Source organism: Centroberyx gerrardi, chromosome 1 (assembly GCF_048128805.1).
Source record: "Centroberyx gerrardi isolate f3 chromosome 1, fCenGer3.hap1.cur.20231027, whole genome shotgun sequence".
Taxonomy (NCBI): Eukaryota; Metazoa; Chordata; class Actinopteri; order Beryciformes; family Berycidae; genus Centroberyx; species Centroberyx gerrardi.
The window spans coordinates 27,602,948-27,623,346 of NC_135997.1; the positions used below are offsets into that span (position 1 = coordinate 27,602,948).

Genomic DNA, 20,399 nt, shown 5'->3' on the forward strand with positions numbered 1-20,399 from the left:
TGGTGGTGGCATGGGCCTAATTCAACCAAACATCTGTGATGGGAGGTTCCCACTTGATGCCCACTCTTATACAACCCCGCTTCCTCTAGCATCCAATATATGTTTCTACATCGGTCATACATGATCATCCTAAATAGTACAAGGAACATTCACACCAGATGCTGCGTATTGGCAAATTCAGACATTTATACAAAATAGACAGCTACAGAGTCATATAAAATAGGTACAGGGATCCTCATCCAGACCCTCGCACATCATAAGCTTGCAGTAACAACCTCAGGCACCTCACTCCAGCCCCATTAATCATCAGGAAACACAGATGAGCTACAACCAGCTGAGCCGAGCTACAGGCAGCAACAGGCTAATTCAGGCGCGCAGTCGATCCCTAATAGAGTTCCCGATGTATTCCAAGTACATCTTTATAGTCCCAGGACAGGCCTGACTCACTGAGTCTTCCACTAGGAGGGAAATCTAATCCCACAAGCAGCCTGCGAATGTGCTGTGGAAAAATAAACAGCCCCGAGAGCAAGCAGAGCCACTGTGAAAACAGCCATACTGTAAATACCTCCACTCAGTAGCTGGACCACAGGATCATGGGGATCACACTGGGGCTACACTGATGGTCCAAGTTATGGAGTGACGCTGTCCAGTGCTACTTAGAACCACTAGAATCTGAGCCATGGTTGGAAAAAAAGTAACAGCCATACTTGCATCTAATAATCACTAGCTTTAGACATCTGAATCAGAGCCAGTTTGATCGCCCAATAAACGCACAGGGACTTGGTGACAATGGTGCAGAAACATATTGACAACTTCCAAACTAACACAGTAAATGGTACAAGGGCAACATGAAGCACAAAGGGACATCGCAGCACAAACTGTGGACCTCAGGCTACACCTATCACCCTACTTGGATACGTGCAGCAATGCATCACACAGTGCGACTCTTACAGGAGGAATACAAGCGGAGTGTTAGCATCAGAGGGAATACCCGGTCTCTCCCAGGTTCCTCCAGGACCCTGCGGAGGTGAACTGGGTCCTACCTGTGACCATGGCTTCCCCTGCACCCGCACGTGGAGGCAGACGAGCAGCAGAAGAACCAGTCCTGACAGCATTCTCTCATGTGATGACAGACCAACATTCAGTCAAGTCAGGCTCTGACAGACCAGCGCTCAGTCACTCAGGCGTCCACACAAGTCCAGCGGCTGCTCCTGGCTGCTTCTTTCTTGCCTCTGTAGCACTGAGAATGCCAAAAAAACCCTCTCACTACGGAGCTGATCTCTACGCACTCCCTTGTAAACTGAGCTGGGGGAGGCGCAGCTGGGGGAGGTGGGGGTGCTGGGGCTTTTTTAGAGGAGGGAGAGTGTGAGGTAGAAAACGAGTGGGAGGGAGAGAGGGGTGGGAGGGAAAGGAGGGAGAGAGGAGAGTGCGGCAGCCACTGCTGACAGTAAATTGGAAGTCAGAGAGGAAGTTTTGGGGAATATTTTCAACATGACACAGAGAAAGTAAGAGGAGGAAGGAAATTCTCGCAGGGTTGAAAATGAATGGATAAGCAAACCATCAGAGCCAGACCAGCACGGAAATAATAGGCAGGTGGGCCTGGGCGTCTTGTAGGGACCTCAATAAAATGGATATTTCAAGCGCATCTCAACAGAAATCCACACTTAAGCAGCGGATCGCCTTTGCATTCTTCATTTAATCCTGTCATCTACAGCAAACCAGAAAAAGGAGCAAAATAATAAGCCTCTGAGGTCTCATGGACATTCTGACGTTGAAATAGCCACCGATGAAAAACATATTTTTACTTTCTCAATGTGCAGAAACCACAACTCTAAAACAATACAATCCCTTTGCACTCTTTCTTCCATGAGCGCCCTCAAGCACTTAATTACAAGCCACGTCGCAAAGCTGGAAGCGCAACGGCTGGAGCCAAAAGGACTCGACTCATCATATGGTTTTCCTATTGCGCCACCATTGTTTCCACGACATTAAACCCTAATTCACCAGGACACACTGAGGTAAGGAGCGCGCTCTTCATCCTCGTATCTGACAGTTGGTTTTCTCATAAAATTATACGGCCAGGCCGAGCGCATCGGGGGCATTGTGGCCGGACCGGTCTGCGCACAAAGACAGTTCCGCAACCATGGGCCTGGAATAACCATGAGATAATTGAAAACTTTCCCAGTTTTGAAGCGGCACTCGGAGACCGCAATAGGCATATGCTGAAAAGTCGCAGCGTCTCCAATGCTCCGAGGACCCACGCACATAAGGTGGGAATACAAGGAAAGATGGAGAGGGGAGAGGGAGAGAGACAGATGGACTGAAAGAAAGATATAATACAAAAATAGAAAGAAGCAATAAAACCATGAAAAAGAGGATAAATAGATAGATAGATAGATAGATAGATAGATGCAGACATACAGTACATACAGACATACATAGACATATGACTACTTCCCACATTGACACATTTCACAGTGTTTACAGACTAAGAATACAATGCTACCAAGCCTTTCAGCTCATGAACATTAAACATCCTGCAGTGCAGCTCAGAGAATTTGCTCTGGAACGAATGTCAAGAAGCCAGAAAAAACATGTTTAAAAAAAAAAAGGGAGAGAGAGAGAAAGAGAGAGAGAGAGGGAGGGAGAGAAAAACGAGATGGCAAACCAGCTGAATGATTTCTGCTGTAAATGCAGCCTGTGTACAACAACCAGCACTGCATACACAGGCTTCCCTTGGGTCACAGGTGCCTTGACACTACTAACTGGGACTTCACAACTTTTTATTAAACACCAAAAAAACCAGCTCACTTCCCTTCAGTAAAATTAACAGCTACCGCCTATGAGGCTTGGGACTTCAGATTTATGTGTGCACTCACACATTTAACAAGTCAGCTGAACAGCTAGCCAAATATTTGCTTGGTAATAGCATGCATGTTGGTACTGTACTAAATAAATCACATGCTGCCACCTTTTTCAATTTTCTGTGAAGCTGTTTCACAGAGCAAGCAGAGACATCGAGTGCAGAGAAAGTAGCAAGAAACAAACGTCTCCGCACCTGCACTTGGCGTGGCTTCTGCTGGCACGGTCTCCCCCCTGACACGCACACACGCACACACACACACACACACACACACAAATCCTGCCTGGCCTGGTTGATCCTGCCAGTAGCATATGCTTGTCTCAAAAGATTAAGCATGTCTAAGTACACAAGACTTGTACATTGAAATGTCTCATTAAATCAGTTTTGTTTTCATGGGTTTACCCCCCAACCCCACCACCACCACTGCACCCCACCCAACACACACACACACACACACACACCTACACACACACAGACACACACACACACACACACACACACAGACAAACACACACAGACACTTAGAAGCAGCGTGGACAGTGAGTGACTGAGCGGCAACAATCTCCACACTCAACACAGCACAGCTGCAGACGTGTAGGAGGGGAAAGGCACTTTTCAACAGCCCATCCGTCACGGTAAACTTACACACATCGTCTACAGCTCCCCTGATCGGCCTCTGATCTGGACAGATCTCATTATGGAGGCATAGCGCCCAGAGGTCGGGTGGGGCCAGACTGAATCTCCACTGCGCCCTGGGGTCTTTGTTTCCCTTTACAAGCGGGTCAGCCCCGCAGCAACCTTGGCTCCAGGCGCCTGATTCCTCCAGTCTCCAACCCACACACATCAGAGTCGTGCTCTACAGCAGGTGGGCTCAACATTACTGTAAACTGTCAGGGTCTGGCAGACAGACGCTCATACAATAGCTCCCATTCTTATTCACTGTCAAATTTCCAGGCTCTCTTGACATAAGCCATTTGGTGGACGCTTCAATCCAAAGCTCATTAGCTGTACCATAAGTGCATACATTTTTAGCATGTGCTGCCAGTGGGAATCCAACAACAACGGTAGTGCCTTGCTCTACCCATTGAGTTACACAGGGAATGGAACCCCTAACCCTGGCAGTGCTAACGGCATGCTCTATACATGGCGGAAGCAGGACTCTTGAGTTGTAGCGGTGCAAGCATGACTTGTACCTCCACATGTTAGCAGCCATATGCAAGATCTCTACCAAACGTTATTTGCATTTCAAATCTTATTTTCCAACATTTCCTTACATTTTCATACACCTCCTCCGAACAGTCTGCACTTTAAAAATCTGTTGACTCAACTAGATCAGCAAGAGTTAAGCAAGGTAGTGAGGGGGAAGAAAAAACACATGATTTTTGTGCATCTGGGATAGATATTAGCCAGCAAGGCCAGGCATGTAGGTCCCATGATTGTTCCCTCCGAGCAATGTATTCGACTGAGGAAGGCAGGAGCGGAGTGGAGGAGGACCGGGTTAATGAATAAAGCAGGTGGGAAGGGGATTGGGGCTGGGGAGGGGATGGGAGGGGCAAGGTGGGGCTGGGGGGGGGGGGAGCTGCTGTCGCTATTTGTCTTTGGCCTGCTTCGCTCATAAAGCCAGCTGACGGTGAACGACAGAGTCATCCTGAGGAGTAGGAATAGAGCAGTTACCGTACACCACTGGTCTCCAACCGTGTGCCTTCATGAGCCGTGTGTGTGCAGGTTTTCATTCCAGCCAAACGCCACAGCAGCTGATGTCAGTGATTGATTCCCTGCCTCTAGTTGAAGATGTACTAATCAGTGAAATCAGCTGCTGTTGTGTTTGGTGGAATGAAAACCTGCATGGTTCTCGATAGCACATGTTTGGACACCACTGCCATACACTATCACTGCAGCTCCATTCAAAGCTCCATAATCCATTCTGCCCTAACCAGGTGGAACTACTGTCCATAGAACAAAATCACATCGGTAGGGAAACAATAAGCATGAGAACCTGATTGGCTGTTAATGGCCGAAAACTGTGAAAAGTTCAGCTGTGGCTAACTTTTCTCAGCAGAAAGCTTGTTGACCATCTACAAAAAGGCCAAGTGTCCCTGTTCGCTCACTGTCTTTTCTCTTGATATACGTTTTTGTGCAAGTGGGATAAAGGGCTGAGCATTCCATGACAACCTCTTTTTTCATTACAGGGGATGATGACTAAAAATTGTGTGCAAGCTGATAGCAGACACAAACCGAGTCCTATAATAGAGGCTCCATGGCTTACCTTGACATCAACAAGTGGCTGTTGTGAAGCACGGGACTGTGACTGACTCACAAGACAGACAGAGAACGGGACAAATAGACTATTAAGTTAGTTAACTTATTTTTCTCTGTGTCTTTGGGTTTCTTTATACACCTGTTAACAGCCTTTCATTGATGAAGCTATTAGAAGCCATTAGATAAGAATTTATGATGGGGCTTGACCCTTAGCAGCAGGCCACCTACAGCACCGTCACACTCTTTTAGTCACGGACACACACACATTTACAAACACACACGCGCAAGTGCACACGCATGCTTGCTGCATAAATGTGCATGTACAAGTGAGACTGTGTGCGTGCATGAACACACAGTGACCAGTGCGCACACACACTCTAACCTCTTCACACACTCCCAAACACCCTTATAAACACATACAAGTGTGAATGGCGGCACACACACCTAAACACATGCACACACACTCACACACCTAGCCTTTCTTCTCTTATCTTACTCTCAAATGACCATAAATTCCCGGCGCCCAGTGAGCGCTGGCCACACATTAAGATCTCCAGATCTCTGACATTCCAAACAAACCGTTGAGGCATAAAATGTGCTCAACTATCTCTTCAATTGACAGCCACCCAGATAGCAGCCAATCACTGTCAACAGCCGTCTGTCTGAGGAAGACCTGTGTGACCGCTGAGTGCTAAAAATACAACCTTGTAGCCGTATAGTATCCCCTCATAAATCTGTCCCCATGACAGGACACTGGGGCTGCTCTCTGCCCTCCAAACACTCTACTGCATAGCTCAACCTGTTGTATGTCAGCCACCTAGCTCGCTTTACATGACTATCAGCTGCCCCGAGTCACCATCATCCATCCATCTAATCATCCATCCATCTATCTATGTATCTATTTATCTATTTATCTATCTAGCCATGCTAATAAATATAATGTATGCACTGATGGTACTGCAAGGCACTTTGGCCAAACCATCTACATCTACCAAATGGCACATATATTGTATATGTAGCATTGGCTAGAAAAGATACAAATCAAAAAAACCAATGGCAAAAAGTTTTAGTAAATTAATCCTTATCTGTGTTCATATATTTCTAACTTGTGCTGACATCAACGCTGATTCTGTAGATTGGCTCTCACTCACCCAGCAAACCTCTGCTGAGGAGCTGGAGCTTCAGTAAAGTCCATACATAGAGAAAACTTCCAGACAACACTCGAAAACTTCCAAACCATGCATTTTATATTTTTTTGCTGAGCTTTCGGTCTGAACACCCTAGATGTGAGCATACTCTGGCGAAGGTATTCTTTGATGGTCATTTAGACCAAAAGCTCAGCAATAAACAGGAAAACTGCTTGGATCTGAATGTGCAAGCGTTTTCTTTTTTCTGTGCTGAGACTAATAGTGAAAGTGCCGGCTCAGCTCTTGTTGTGCTAAACTGCCAGGATCCCATCAGGAAATGGAAGCTCTACAACACAGCGCTGAACACTGGCTGTCTTGTGTTCTGGTCTGCTACTAGGCCCTATGGGTAACCCAGCCAAGGTAAACCCAGACAGAGTGTCAGAATGGCCTGCTGGTTATAATGACTGTCCCGTAACTGGAACATCACAGGTTTGATCCTCTTGACTCCATCCTTCCCTGCTGAACTGACACACCTATCTGCTTCAAGTTCTTTTGGCTGCTGCTGCACTCTGACATGCGTACATGTGCTGCATGTGTTTCTCAGATGGACATGTGAAGAGAGCGATAAATTATGGAGAATTTACTGTGTAAACTATAGTGACTGAAGTGCTCTTTCAAAAAAATAAGGGCAGACCTCTTTTCTAGACATGCTCTGTACCACCAGCTCAGCATCACTGGAGCTGATACCGCCCACTGAAGAAAGGAACCATATTTCAGCTTATCAGCAGCCATGGGGAACGAGCATGGAGGTCTTGGGCGGTGGAGACCTGGAGATGCTTCACTAGCCCGGTTCAGGGAATTCTGGACAGCCAAGATCTCCATTACAGCAGACACTGATGGGACCGCATTGCTAGCGTGCTGCACACTGCACAGCAGCAGCTGTCAAACACAAGCACCTGTGTGATTAGTCAAAACAGGGTTGTGCCCTCTGTTTGTCATAAATCACAATATACGCGGTCCAGTCGAAAGCAAAATTGAGTGGCACAGTATATTATAATGCAAACTTTAATTTGCACACCTGTACACACTAAGTCATTGATTTTATGTATAGCAGCAAACAAGACTAATAGTGAAGCAGGGCTAGACAGAGAACCCCAGGGATTCCCACAAGAAAATACAAGCCTTATTCAGAGGAAATTAGCGGACCAAATGTAAAAGACAAGAGACGGAGGGCGGAACCAACAGTGTGTTGGAAACATATCAAATGGAGGTCCCATTGAAAGCAGACACTTTGCTCTCTCACAGCGTGAAGGAGGCAACGTGGCCCCACTCAGAAAGTTAAACACTCCCCTGTCTCCTGAAGAAAGACTTTATGAGCTGGAGGCTGCAACCCAGCAGAGGACTGGCGGTGCAGAACAAGTGTGTGACCCCCCAAATCCGGTGCGCTCAAGTCCAGCAAACAGGTGAACTAGAGCCGACAGGGGCCGATGTGGGTCGGTGTGAGTCAGTGTGGGCCAGCAGGGCCCATTGAAAACCAGGGAGGTAGGACAAACTGAAACATTCAGCTGCTACCTCTCTCAACTGTCCTTCAACCGGAAGTTCCAGATTCAAGCCCCCGTGACAGCAAGCATCTGCCCTACTAAGCGTCCTTGAGCAAGACTCTGAATCTTTACCAGCTCCAAGGGTGCTGTTCTGTAGCGGACCCTGACCTCTGACCTCCATGTAGGGGGGGGGGGGATTTCTCCTTTGGGGATTAACTCACTAAAAAACATTACGCATTACATTACAGATGAAGCCATTGTAGAAGTCCCACTTTTTACTGCATACCTGCTGAATTACAGCTGCAATTTGGCTCCAAGAGGAATTGCTTGCCAGGAGAAATCATCTGGTGACAAATTGTTCGAGAGACACTAGAGTAGCGTGTTTCAATATAATAATTGACTTCTACTGTGTAATATTCAAGGAAGAATTGTTAAAGTTCAAGTTTCAACAAAAAATAATATAATGTCTGCAGTACTAATCCTGGATAGATACAGAAAAGTGCATGAAGGGGGACTTCTACGATGGCTACCACTCAACATTTACATTTTAGACATTTAACTGACAATGAATGCAGCAGTCGAATAAGTTTAAATTTCTAGATCGCTAGTATTACAAGTGACCAACTGCTAGGATGGTGCCTGTCTCCAGTAAATAGTCCCAGCATATCCTTAATATGCCCAATGACTGAAGAGAGGTTCTGTTGGCGTGAATCTGTGATCATCTGCAGTGGGGAGCGGCGGGGGAACACGCGGTGAGCCTACAGCTGGGGCTTGTCGTGAGCGAGACGGGATTGAGGTATCTCCGCCAGTCTGTGCCAGGCAGGCTGTATATCAGAGCACTCATCCCCCTTTTAACAAGTCTGTCTGTCCACCACGCCAGGGAATGCATAAAACAGATGCAGCTGTCAGAGGAGAGGAGTGAGGAGAGGCTTGGCTGCTGTTTGATGAGTTTGGGCCTGAGCCGGGCACTGAGCGCTGGAGAACAGGCCAGTCAGGGCGGAAGCCAGCGGCTAAGCCCTTGACATAAGGTTGGGTAGACCTAGCCCCAATATATACCATTCTCTCTTTTTTTCTCTTTCTACATGCCGAAATCTGACAGTTTAATGTTGTTTGCTTATCGGCAAACATAAATTAAGACCTTTTACAAAATGTTAGGTCTACTTCTAAATTTGGAGCATGCATCATCCACCAAGTAGCACTTATTTCAATAAGATTTCAACCTCAACTTTTATAACTGGTTTGCCTGTTATTTCATCATCTTCTCACAGCGAAAAATACACTGTGGGGAGCAGTAGCGAGCAGTCAAATCAATTTTAAAAGGTGACATTATACTGAAATGAGCACACTGCAAGGTGGATCACATTCATAATCCACCAGTGGACCCTAGCGATTCACAAAAAGCCTTAAGTCATGTTCAACGAGGTCTGTATGTTTGTGGACAAGCAAGGCAACATTAAACGACCCGATTTTTGAGCACAGTTTGACATGATGTTCTCTTCCATACAAAGAGAGAAGGTCTTTTATCGAAGCAGACCCTCACAGCCACACAGAAACACAGGCTGTCCTGACATACAACATGTGCTGCCGCTTTGGGCCAGACCACCGGCAAGCAGCTGGGGTGTTGAAGGGACTTGGACAGTCAATGATCAAGACACAGGGTAGCAAAATAGGAGTCCACTGGCTGACTGTGCATTGTAATGCATGTGTAAACATTACGATTGGCATTCTTGTATGAATGCATCACCAGGGAAACGTGTCTTAAAGTTCTGTGAAGAAACATTAATGGAAGGATCAGAAACATCAAGTCCAGATCAGGTTAGCCTGTGAGATCAATAAAAATATAGTAAAGCAAAAACAAGATCTTAAGGTGGATTAATGTGATTGAAAGGTTTTGGCAACAGCAGATTCTGAGGCTTTGGGGGTTTTATTTACCATTACAGTGGCAGTGTTGAATAAAGCCTTATATCTTCATTATCTACTGCGTACTCAGAGCCGCCCCACCAACTATTGGGTCTAGAATAGTCTGTCCCGGCTAGATAGATTTCACCCTGTGCTGGGGCCACCACCGCCAGCAGAGAAGTGTGTGGTCAGTGATCGCCCTTTAAAAATACACACACCCTTCTCAAGTGCACTTCCTTGGCATAAAGGGAGAGAAGTCGCAGCTCAATGGAATTCCCGCCATAAAGGGAGCTTTCTTTCAGTGTTCATCTGAAATGAGTAATCACATTCAAGGGGTTTCTGTGCCTCAGAGCTGGGTTTTCCTCCTCAACGTAAAAGCTGGCGAGACCCTTCTGTATTATTCACAGAGACGGTCCAAGTTTTTGCTTTATACATGTGATTCGCAGGATGTTTTCGGTCTTTCCACTTACAAAAGACAAAAGGTGATCCACAAGAAGCCTATCCAAAGAAGTCTTAGTCTAAATCAATCCAATGAAGTTTATGGTGAACACTTCTCCTGAGGTTTAACTTGTATGATGAAGACTCTTGCTAAAACTACAGTCAAAACAAATTTATCTGGATATCAGACTTCCAAATTTACCAGTTTAACAGACATAATAAATAAAAAATGCAGTCATTATCAATAGTGCTGTACATTAGTATTTTAATTTAGTATTTTAATAGTCAAGTAGTATTTGTACATTTTTTTTAGATTTTGTTTAGATAATAAAAGGGAGGTGTCAACAACTTACCTGATGCAGTAAACCCCACCCACCTGGTACTCCATGCAGATTAAAACAAACACGTTTGGAAATGCTATTTGACCCCGGTCTGGTTTGAACCACCTTCTTTCCCTAAGAGTTGAGACCAATTGTAGACCAAGTCTCACTGTATTAACACGTAAAATATTGATACGTCTTGACATTTAACAAAGATATTTTTGCATTGTACCTTTGCAGTAATGCAGAAGGCAAAAGAACATCTACTGTTTACATCACTCAACCACTGTACAGAGTACATGGACACAGGGCAAGAAACTAACTTCATGCACACAGGGACTGATGGTTTCCATCTACTTTCAGTATTTTACCTGAAAAACAATCTTTAGGGTAGAAGAGGACCTATGAAAAATGTCTGGGTACCTGCCAAACCAAGTGTTAATTCATTTTTCTGTGCTGTTATACAGTGCAGAGCCAAAAATACAGACAAAATAAGGAAATGTAAGACAAGGCTTTGAAGAACATTGTTATGGCTCTGTCTGAGATCATCCCTATGGAGTCACGACATCTGACAGAAAGCTATGTCTTAAAAACCACAGCAGGGAGAGGATCCAGCATTCATTACAGTCTAGAGAAGGTGAAGCCAGAGTGACAGAAAATGGTTTACTTTCCACTTAACGTCGACAAACAGATAAAGGCCAGCTCTATTCAGACAATTTGTCTAAGAAGCAACGCACTGTGGACTGCACGTCCAAACCCATTTATTTCATCAGCTGTGTGTCGAGCTGTCCAATCAAGAGTGCAGTGCTACTCAGCAGTTTTGAATCGGCTTCTTGGAGTCTCTGCAGCACAGCTGAAGTAGGACAAATCGTGAAGGAAAGCAAAGCCCCGGCGCACACAAAGAGAGCTGAGTGTCCTGAACAGTGAGCAACTGTTTGGCTTGCTTAAGCTCTCTTACATTCAGGATGTAGCCTGTCTGTCTGTGAGTAAGCACAGGCACTAAAGTGGAATGAAAGAACGTTCACGGGTCATTTAAATATGCGTGGGCAAACTGAACATTAACCTGGAAAAAAGCTAAGTAACCTGGACACATTCCAAGTCCTTTTTCCATACTATCCATACTACCAAAGTTTGGGGCAGTTTACCAATGGTGATGGAAAATTTGATGGACAAGAGTCGAAGCAACAAAGTGAAAAGCTTTGTTACACTGTGTTCAGACTGCTAGCGACCACATCACCAAATCAATGGCGAAGTAAGTTGTGGGCAAATGTTGTTGATCACTCAAAAAGCTGTGAATCTGCCTTAACAGTTGTATGTCAAAGTTATGTTTGCTCTTTTATTAATCACAAATGATTATGAGGAGTCACATTTGGGCTGCTTTACTGCAAAAACTTAGTTTAACAAAGACAAATGTGCATGAGGGCATCGGATTCAACAACTCAATACCTGTGACGGGTGCTTAGTCTCTAATTGAGTTGGTCATTGAAGGATTTTTCTACTTTACAGATAGATTTAAACAAGCAATCTGATTGGTCAAAAACACATTCCACACAAGCTGATAATTCCCATAAAGCATGACTAGCCACGCTTTGCCAACTCTAGTGATAAGAAGGGAGCTCCTCAACACAGTACACACGCGTTACTGTTGTGTAAAAGCCATAGTACCTGCATACTTTGGGTGCATGGTTTGGGTTGTAAAACCTGATAGACACGCGTCTCTCTAACACGCCAATTTAAGGGTGTCATTGCGTCAGAATCAGAAATATGAGATGGAGGCATGCGGTGGCACCTCAGGTCAATGGTCAAATGGACAGAGCTAGGTTGTTATTCATGCAGCATGAGAGGCATCAGGGATAAGTATCAGGGACCACACAAACTGTAGCATGTCTGCTAAGAGCCAGCGTTTCCTCTGTAATCAGCAGCGGTGCGTCACTACAGCAAGCACACAACTTCCACTGCTAGAGAAAATGGAAAATTAAAATAACAGTATAATTTAGCCAAAAAACACAAAGAAGTACAGTCCTAATGTTTTGAATTATTTTTTATTATCATAATATACTTTATTATGGTTCCAAAAACCAGTTCAGCACCACAACCGGCACCAGAGTACCACAACTGGGACCAAAACAAAAGCCCAAAACTAAAATTACCTCCAGGCACTACTAAAAAAAAGTAAAATCATAAAGGAAACACCGAAGAGCTATGGATCCTTGCTTTTGTTGAATTAAAATTGCATGTGTACGTCACTTTGGATAAAAGCCACATGGGAAATTGTAAATTGTAAATAGGATGAGCCTCTCTATACCTGTGATTCTGATTGATCCTGAAGACCGGGGATGGAGAATTCAGGATTGCTGGTTTTCTATCCTACCAGGTAGTTACTGTACCTGCATTCACCTTGCATCCCCAGGTGTAAATCAGTCCCTGTTTAGAATGAAAACCAGCAGGGTCTGGAGGACCAGGATTGACAGCCAGTGAACTATGGTACACTGCAGACTGAAAGTAGAATTATGAGAAGTACTGATGGTTGAGCCAGGTGCATATCATGTACACATGATGATGTAGTTTCAAACCCAGCTCATGGCTTTGGCACATGTCATCTCCTCTCTCGCCAGTGGCTCCTGTCCCTAGTCTCCATTGTGTGCTAAATGTGTGTGTGTGTGTGTGTGTGTGTGTGTGTGTTTGTAAAAGTGTAGGTACATTGTCATGACATATTCATAAAATAGCACATTGTGTCCCCCCTGCAGTTACGCATGCACGCACGCACACACAAACACACACACACACACACACGCACACACACACACACACCCACACACGCACACACACACACACCCTGAGCTTATAAACACAGCATAATATGTTTTAACTTTGTCCTCTAGATCACTGTGCAAGAGTAGGTGTCACTTTTTCAAAAGGTGAACAGAATGTACACATGAATGTCTGCACACTACAAAAAGCACAGAATAAACTTAGCCTTAAGACAAAATAAGGATATTTTTGTAAAGAAAAGGGGCCAAGGCGGGGAGGAACAGCTGTTTCTTTGGCTATGTCATCAATGGGCTTTAGTCTTCCAGAAAAATTTACAACAGCATCTCACTGCTATGACAGGATAGGCCCTGACCTGCCGGAGTCCCTCCGTTGGAATAATCAGATGAGAAACTATCGTAGGGTTCTGGTGTTTTCCCCAGTAGAGGCAGCATGGTCGCTGGTTGAGTTCCAGGGCGGAGTATATCAGTAACACCCCTCAATGCCTCGGGGGAAATGGACCAATATGTGGCTGCTATGTAAGACACTTCCTGATCCATATTGTGAAGACTATCAAGAGCCAAAGTTAGCTCACAACACTGAATTAAAAAAGTGTTTATTTTGTTCTATTTTAGTTTTAGATAGCTTATTGCTGTTATTGGTCTACAAAACAGCCCATAGAATAGTTTGGGTCACAAGAACACATACAGTTTTTTGAATGAAATGTGGTCACCAGAGAAACCTCTGAGTACCAGCGCTGTACAGCAGACTATATTGCTATAACACACCCACACACACATAGGGACCCTCAAACAATAGATCACATGCACAGGGTTCCCACTGTGGCCTTTTTCCACAGTGTTCCATAACTATGTCAGAGTGCTTCCATGAACTAAAACATATTATTCCATCTTGGTTTGTTAATGTTGTTTTTCAGCTCAGTTCTAAAGGGGTAAACAGTCTGGTTTCCACTACAGTTGGGTTTGCTATGGAGAAAACAGCTGAAAACAACCATCTAATACAAGGAATGTTTGAAACAATAAACAATGAATTGTAAAATACATACAAAATTCAAATTCCCTGACTTTCACTGTGTGGAATATACACCTCTCAAATGATATTCCACGAATTCCATGGCCAGTGGGAACCCTACATACAGTCAGCTATACACAGCTAGGCATTCAAGCATGCCTTCACAGACAGACAAACAGACACACACACACACACACACACACACACACACACACACACACAGAGACACACACAGGGACCACCAAACTGTTTAATATATGATATACAGTGGACTCTGCATAGCCGTACAGCTCCTTCCTCAGCCCACTGACCACAGCAGTTGGTTAGCTACTGGGTGGAGTGGGAAGCCACCAGGGCCACATCAAAGCAGACCACTTCTTCCACATGGTCACTAGCTGCTGCATCAGCCTGAGAAACTACAGCCTGAATGTTAGAGAAGCCATGTAGCAACTGATAGTGGAATAACAGCTGGACTGTATAATAGCTTGTCAAAATGTATAAAAATGTCCCTCTAAATGTGTCAAATATGTAGTAAAACTTGGTCATTATTACTTCATAAGGGGTATAAAATATGTTTAACTGATGATGTAACAATGACATCGACTAATAATGTGATTACTCGAGTTATTACCTTCTTCTTATTCTATGAGTTATATATTATTATTATGTCATCATTTAAAAATATGTTACACCTGAGGTAATAATTGCCGGTTAATGTAGTTAATGTAGTAGTCTGACATTATTGATGGAATTTATTATGTCAACAGGTTTTGTTCCATTTTTGACCCATCAACCAATGAGGGACATTTTATTACATTTTGACAATTTATTACATTATCTGGATGTTTTTACATGATCAGTTCCTACAAGCTGGCTTGTAGCTGGAGGGTCGCCGGTTCAAATCGCTGGCCAGCTGGGAAAATCTGGGTGGGGAGAATGATGAGAAACAATCTCCCCTCCCTGAAAACGTGATTACTACCACTCCTAGATCAATACTTTTTTATGATTGAACTGGGCGGCTCCCCAGTGTGAATGTGTGCAACTGTATGAATGATTGTGATTCATATATCACGATTTTAGTTTCCACCATTAATAATTGTAGCATCTTAGCAACACTGAGACAATTCATTTACTCTACAATGCCTGCATTATTTGATTAAAGATGCCAAAAGTGCAGCAAAATTATTCTCTTTCTCAAATCATCCAGACACATAATTGTGATTAACAATCGTTGTAACAATATCTAGAAAAGAAAATCAGGATTATTGCTTTAGCTGTAATCATTCAGCCCTTCCCCATGTTGTCTGTGTTAAAAGTGGAAATCAGATCAAGGCTAAATGAAAGATCAGAGGGCTTTCTATCTTGATTAAATCTTATGGCAAAGATTGCTGCTGGATTACAGTGCATGGGAAATAAATGGGGTTAACAGAGCGGGGTCAGCGTGACCAACTGTGATGGAGGAAGGCTCAAGAAATGAGCTCCTTGAAGAGCATATTTTTGGCTAGAGTTCATTCAGAATCACGGCTTTAAGTCACGCTGAAAAACCCCAACATATTTCTTAGAGTTAAACCTTGATCAAAAGAACGCTAAAGTGAATCCAGCACACTGAATACATAGCCAGTCATAAGCACATTACAGGCCCACACAGGGACTTATGTCTCCCCGACTCTGTGCACACAGGTGTGTTTTGGTGATACATATTAAATACGAGGTCAGAAGTACAAATATGTCCTTCATTGAAATCCCAGATCTCCTGCTTTGGGCCAAGAGATTAAACGCTTCCTCCTGACCTCCACTTCACTCCTTCACAGGAAGAGCGTACTCTTTATGCTCTGCTGCCCTCTGCTGGTGACACCCATCATTACATATGATATGTCACCCAGGGTGTACAAAATAACATAGTACAATTCTCAATTTATCAAGTGACTATGACATGTCACTAAATCATCCACTGAGTTTTAGGTGATACAATAGTGTGAAAAGTAGTCTATAGATATTCAGTGTGGGGGTTAGGGTTAATTTTAGGGTTAGGATTAAAAATGGGGGCAAGATTAGGTTTAGGGTAAAACATTTTTATGTTATATAGATGCATCAAATAGGCCAGTGACACTTTGTTAAACATCTACTTTTTACCACCTGATAGTTAGTTGCATATCAAGAAGACTGGACTATCCAAATAAAATGTTTGCCAAAATATTAGGACCATCTGCCCTTTCCAAAAAGCAGACTGATCAGGTGAACCAGGTAAAAGCTGTGATCCCTTATTGATCAAATCCCCTCAAGTCATGAAGAGGAGAGGTAGATGAAGGGGAGGAGGCAGGTAAAAGAAGGATTTTGAAGCCTTGAGAGAACTGAGACAAGGGAGCGAGGCAAAGGTGTGAAACCCAAGGTGAATATCAAATCTAAGAACACAGAGTCGATACTTTCTTTGGAAGTTGTCTTGGAGAGAATGAACTTCTCAAGAATGCAAACACGGAGAAGCTTCCTTGCAGTTGGAGATGGACTGTGGGTTTGGCGCTGCACAATGAATTAAGACAAACAGCTGTTCATTTTTCCAGAGTTTCAACTACCACTGTATTACAGACTACAGCACTGTTAGGACGCAATACACCAATGAATGTCATTGTCTGTCAAGTCACCATCCGATCCACGTCCCTCGGTTGGCAAATAAACTTCCAGGATCATTATCCGTTCTTCATCCTCGGTTTTCCTTTGTTTTGGAATCGTACTTTGGCTGTTAGATATTACATCAAATTTGTCATGGAAGACACAAGAACGCACAAGAATACAAATTGAGAAAGACCCCCAATTTTATAAAGGTAGTCCTCGTATTGTGTACACTCATTAGAGGCATTTGCTACAATTCATGAGATTTATGTATTTTTAGGTATATACTGACACAAACTCAATGGATCTACTGTAAGTGCTGGTTCAAATCTACACCGCAACCACCACCATCTGGGCCGGGAAAATGAATGACTAGTGCTTGTAGATCAATGCGTCCTTGAGCAAGGCAGCTAACTCCCAGACTGCCTCAGTGGAGCTGCTCAGTGGCCAACAGCAGAAAAAACTGTGGTTGTACTGGGCAGATTCCAGGTGTGCATGTGTGTAACTGTATGGGTGTGAAGCAGGGTGCTGCTGATAAAGAAAGCAAAACCCTTCCCAGGATAAAAGTTTTTCCCTGGATGAAAAAGGTCTGAAAAGTGGCCTACCGTACACTGTCCCGCCACACAGACAGAAGAATCGTTCTTTCCGCATGGCGTCCCATCGATCACCCTGTCCGACTGTCGCACATAGAACCTGAATCCTATGGCCCGGCAGTTGAGTTCACAGTGCTGGTCCCCAAGAACTGAAAGATTTAACATCAGAATCATGTCAGCCACCAAGCATAATAGACACACAAGAATTTGGCCTGGTAATATTTATCTAAAGACATATCGATAACACTGATAAGAGTTTCACAGTACATACTGACAAACTACAAGGACAACAGGACCTTGTAACAGTGTAAAGAGACAGTGAAAGACATATGATGAAAAGTAGATAATACATATAAATCTGCATCTTTACATATGTCTGAGTGTCTCTATATATATTTCACATTAGTGTCTCAATACATATCACCACACTTTTACATTCAACATTCAGTATTTAATAACTGTGTGAAACTCAATGTGAGGAATAGTTGAGTCCACACAGGGAAGTGAATGTACAATGAAGGATGAAAAACTATATACACACAAAAAAAAGTGTATATATAGTTCTTTTATACCAAAAGAATACTCCATAAACCCTCAGATATTCAATTTATGGACATGCTAGTTGAAGAAGAGAACACAGAAGTATGACAAAATATGATGGCAGTCCTGAAAGGTCATTTCCCATATTCTCCAGAAGGGTAGGGGTCATTTGAAATGTTACATCATGCAGAGCAAAGGGCAACATTATCTGACCATGTCACTAATACAACCAATAGGCAGGTCTGTTTGTGTCCTAACCCTAATGTCCTATTGGGTAAACTGTACCGTAGGATAAAACAAACAATTCAAACAAGTTGGTTTCTTTGATTGTCGACAAAAAAAATCCCTATTACAGCTACTGTCACAAAAAGGGCAGCGAACAAACCCAACGATCCTGATCCTGTTCTGTTCATTTGGTTCAGGTGCTTTATGAATCAGATATATTATGAGCCCAGTAGGCAGGTATTTCTTAAACAGATGTGTATGTTTAAGCACTGTTCAAGATGGGTGTCAAATAGGCCTGACTCAACCTCATACATTAACCTGGAGTTATTTAATCTTTACATCTGCATTACACGTCAGTCACATCTTCATCTTCGAGATCTTAATATACACATATGTTTGACAGGATATTAATTTGGAGAGCCAACTGTTATTTCCATCAGTGTTCTCAGAGAAATGACGTTTCATGAGGTGTTTTGACTGTTGCCTGGATACTTCAGGTGAGTAAGGTCACTAAGTTTGTATGTGTGAGCATCCATCAGGAAGCCCGTGGACAGGCAACATTCTGCAATCATTACATCACACATTACATCACACCACACCTTAGTTCATATCGTCAATAAGACAGGCAGCTGAAGAAGAAAATGCGATTAATTGTGATTTGAATGTCACTTTAAGATTTTACTGATTACCTTTAGGTTAGGTCTGGCTCCTGGCTATATCTCAGATCTTTTAACCCTTTATGAGGTGAAGCCACCTGGCCATCCTGAAGGCCAAAAGTGATCACACCTTCATAAAACAAGTTTTTACAGGCAGGCTGTTATATGTTTTCACCTATTTTATTCTCATTGTATGTGCCTGTTTTATTATTTTTTAACTCTCTTTTTAGTTTGTGTCTGACTTATTAGCTCATTTATTTACAGGTATTATTGTTTTATTGTCCATTATGAAATGTTTTATACAAATAAAATGGATTATAAATAAAATAAAATAAAATGGTTATATTATTAGACAATGTGTATCAGCAAAAGTACAATTAAAATTCTGTATTAAGAGACCAGTAGAGGCTGATTAGTTCTCCTACCCTCATTGAAAGGCTCCCATTCGTACAGTCGGCCCATGAAGGGCTGGTTGTTGTAGGAAGAACACTGAACAGCCCTGATGTGTCTGCTGGACGGAGGACAGGCCTGAGGATGGACCACACACACACACACACACACACACAGAGATACATGTATAGAACAGGTTAAAGCATTTTGTAACTGCAGCTCACATATCGTAATGTCATGCTCCATAGCGATTGACTGACTGCTGGAGTCGACCTTCTCATCTGTTTTCACCTTGTGGTCCAGGCAAGGCCACATTCTTGCCAAAAGTAGTTGGATTCCGGTATTTATGAAGGCTGGCCAGTAAAAGTCAACCTCTCTGACATCTCTCCATGTCCTCCTCTGTCTAAACAAGCCCCCAGTCAGCTTTACTTTACTTGAATATCTGCGTTATCACACACCTGAGACAATATACTGAAACAGAGACCGTGTTTGAATTTATCATGTTGCGACAACCTCTGCACACTGCACAGCACGGATTTCATAATGTCAGCATATGGGCCATCTGGGTACTTGTGGGTTTCAGCCAGGGTTTGAACGATATGGGTTTTGAAGGTAAATACAAATACTGATATATATATTTTTTATTGATATTCAATATCCAGAAATTTGACCATTTTAATTTCAAAATATTCCAACAAATGACAAGTATTCAGTGTTTCCCCCAGAATTACATTCTTGGCAGGATGGAAAAGCTTCTGAAACAGCATTTAGACCACGGGACACTAAAACTCTCTGCTGAAACCCACAAAAATGAAACTGTTAGCAACTCCTTGAGGCAGGGTGAGACAGGTTTCATTGCAGGTTTTACAGATTGCCACACCTGAAGCTGTTGAGTAAAAAAGAAGGAACTTCCATCATATTGGAGGTGGGTGACATTGACTGGCCAATATCCAATTAAAAAAAAAAATCGGCCTGATGTATCTGCAAACCAATACATCTGTCTAAATCTAGTTACAGCTAACTCATTGGTATTGCTACCAGTTACTACAAGTTAGTAGTTCTTATCATTTTACAGTCTGTTAACTGGTGAGACCACCACATATGTAAAGGTCAATATGGCCAACAAAAATATAAAATACATGTTTATATATTGCATGGAAA

General features: G+C 43.2%; 1 protein-coding gene across 1 annotated transcript in view; it reads right to left on the reverse strand.

Moving 5' to 3' along the window:
* The window catches only part of thsd4 (thrombospondin type 1 domain containing 4), a 54,356-nt gene that overhangs the window by 24,060 nt on the left and 9,897 nt on the right, over positions 1-20,399 (reverse strand). The window contains exons 6-7 of the mRNA XM_078284211.1: positions 19,274-19,376; positions 17,440-17,576 (exon numbers count right to left, since the gene is read on the reverse strand). Coding sequence (XP_078140337.1) covers positions 17,440-17,576; positions 19,274-19,376 — 240 coding nt within the window. The remainder of the gene's footprint in view (positions 1-17,439; positions 17,577-19,273; positions 19,377-20,399) is intronic.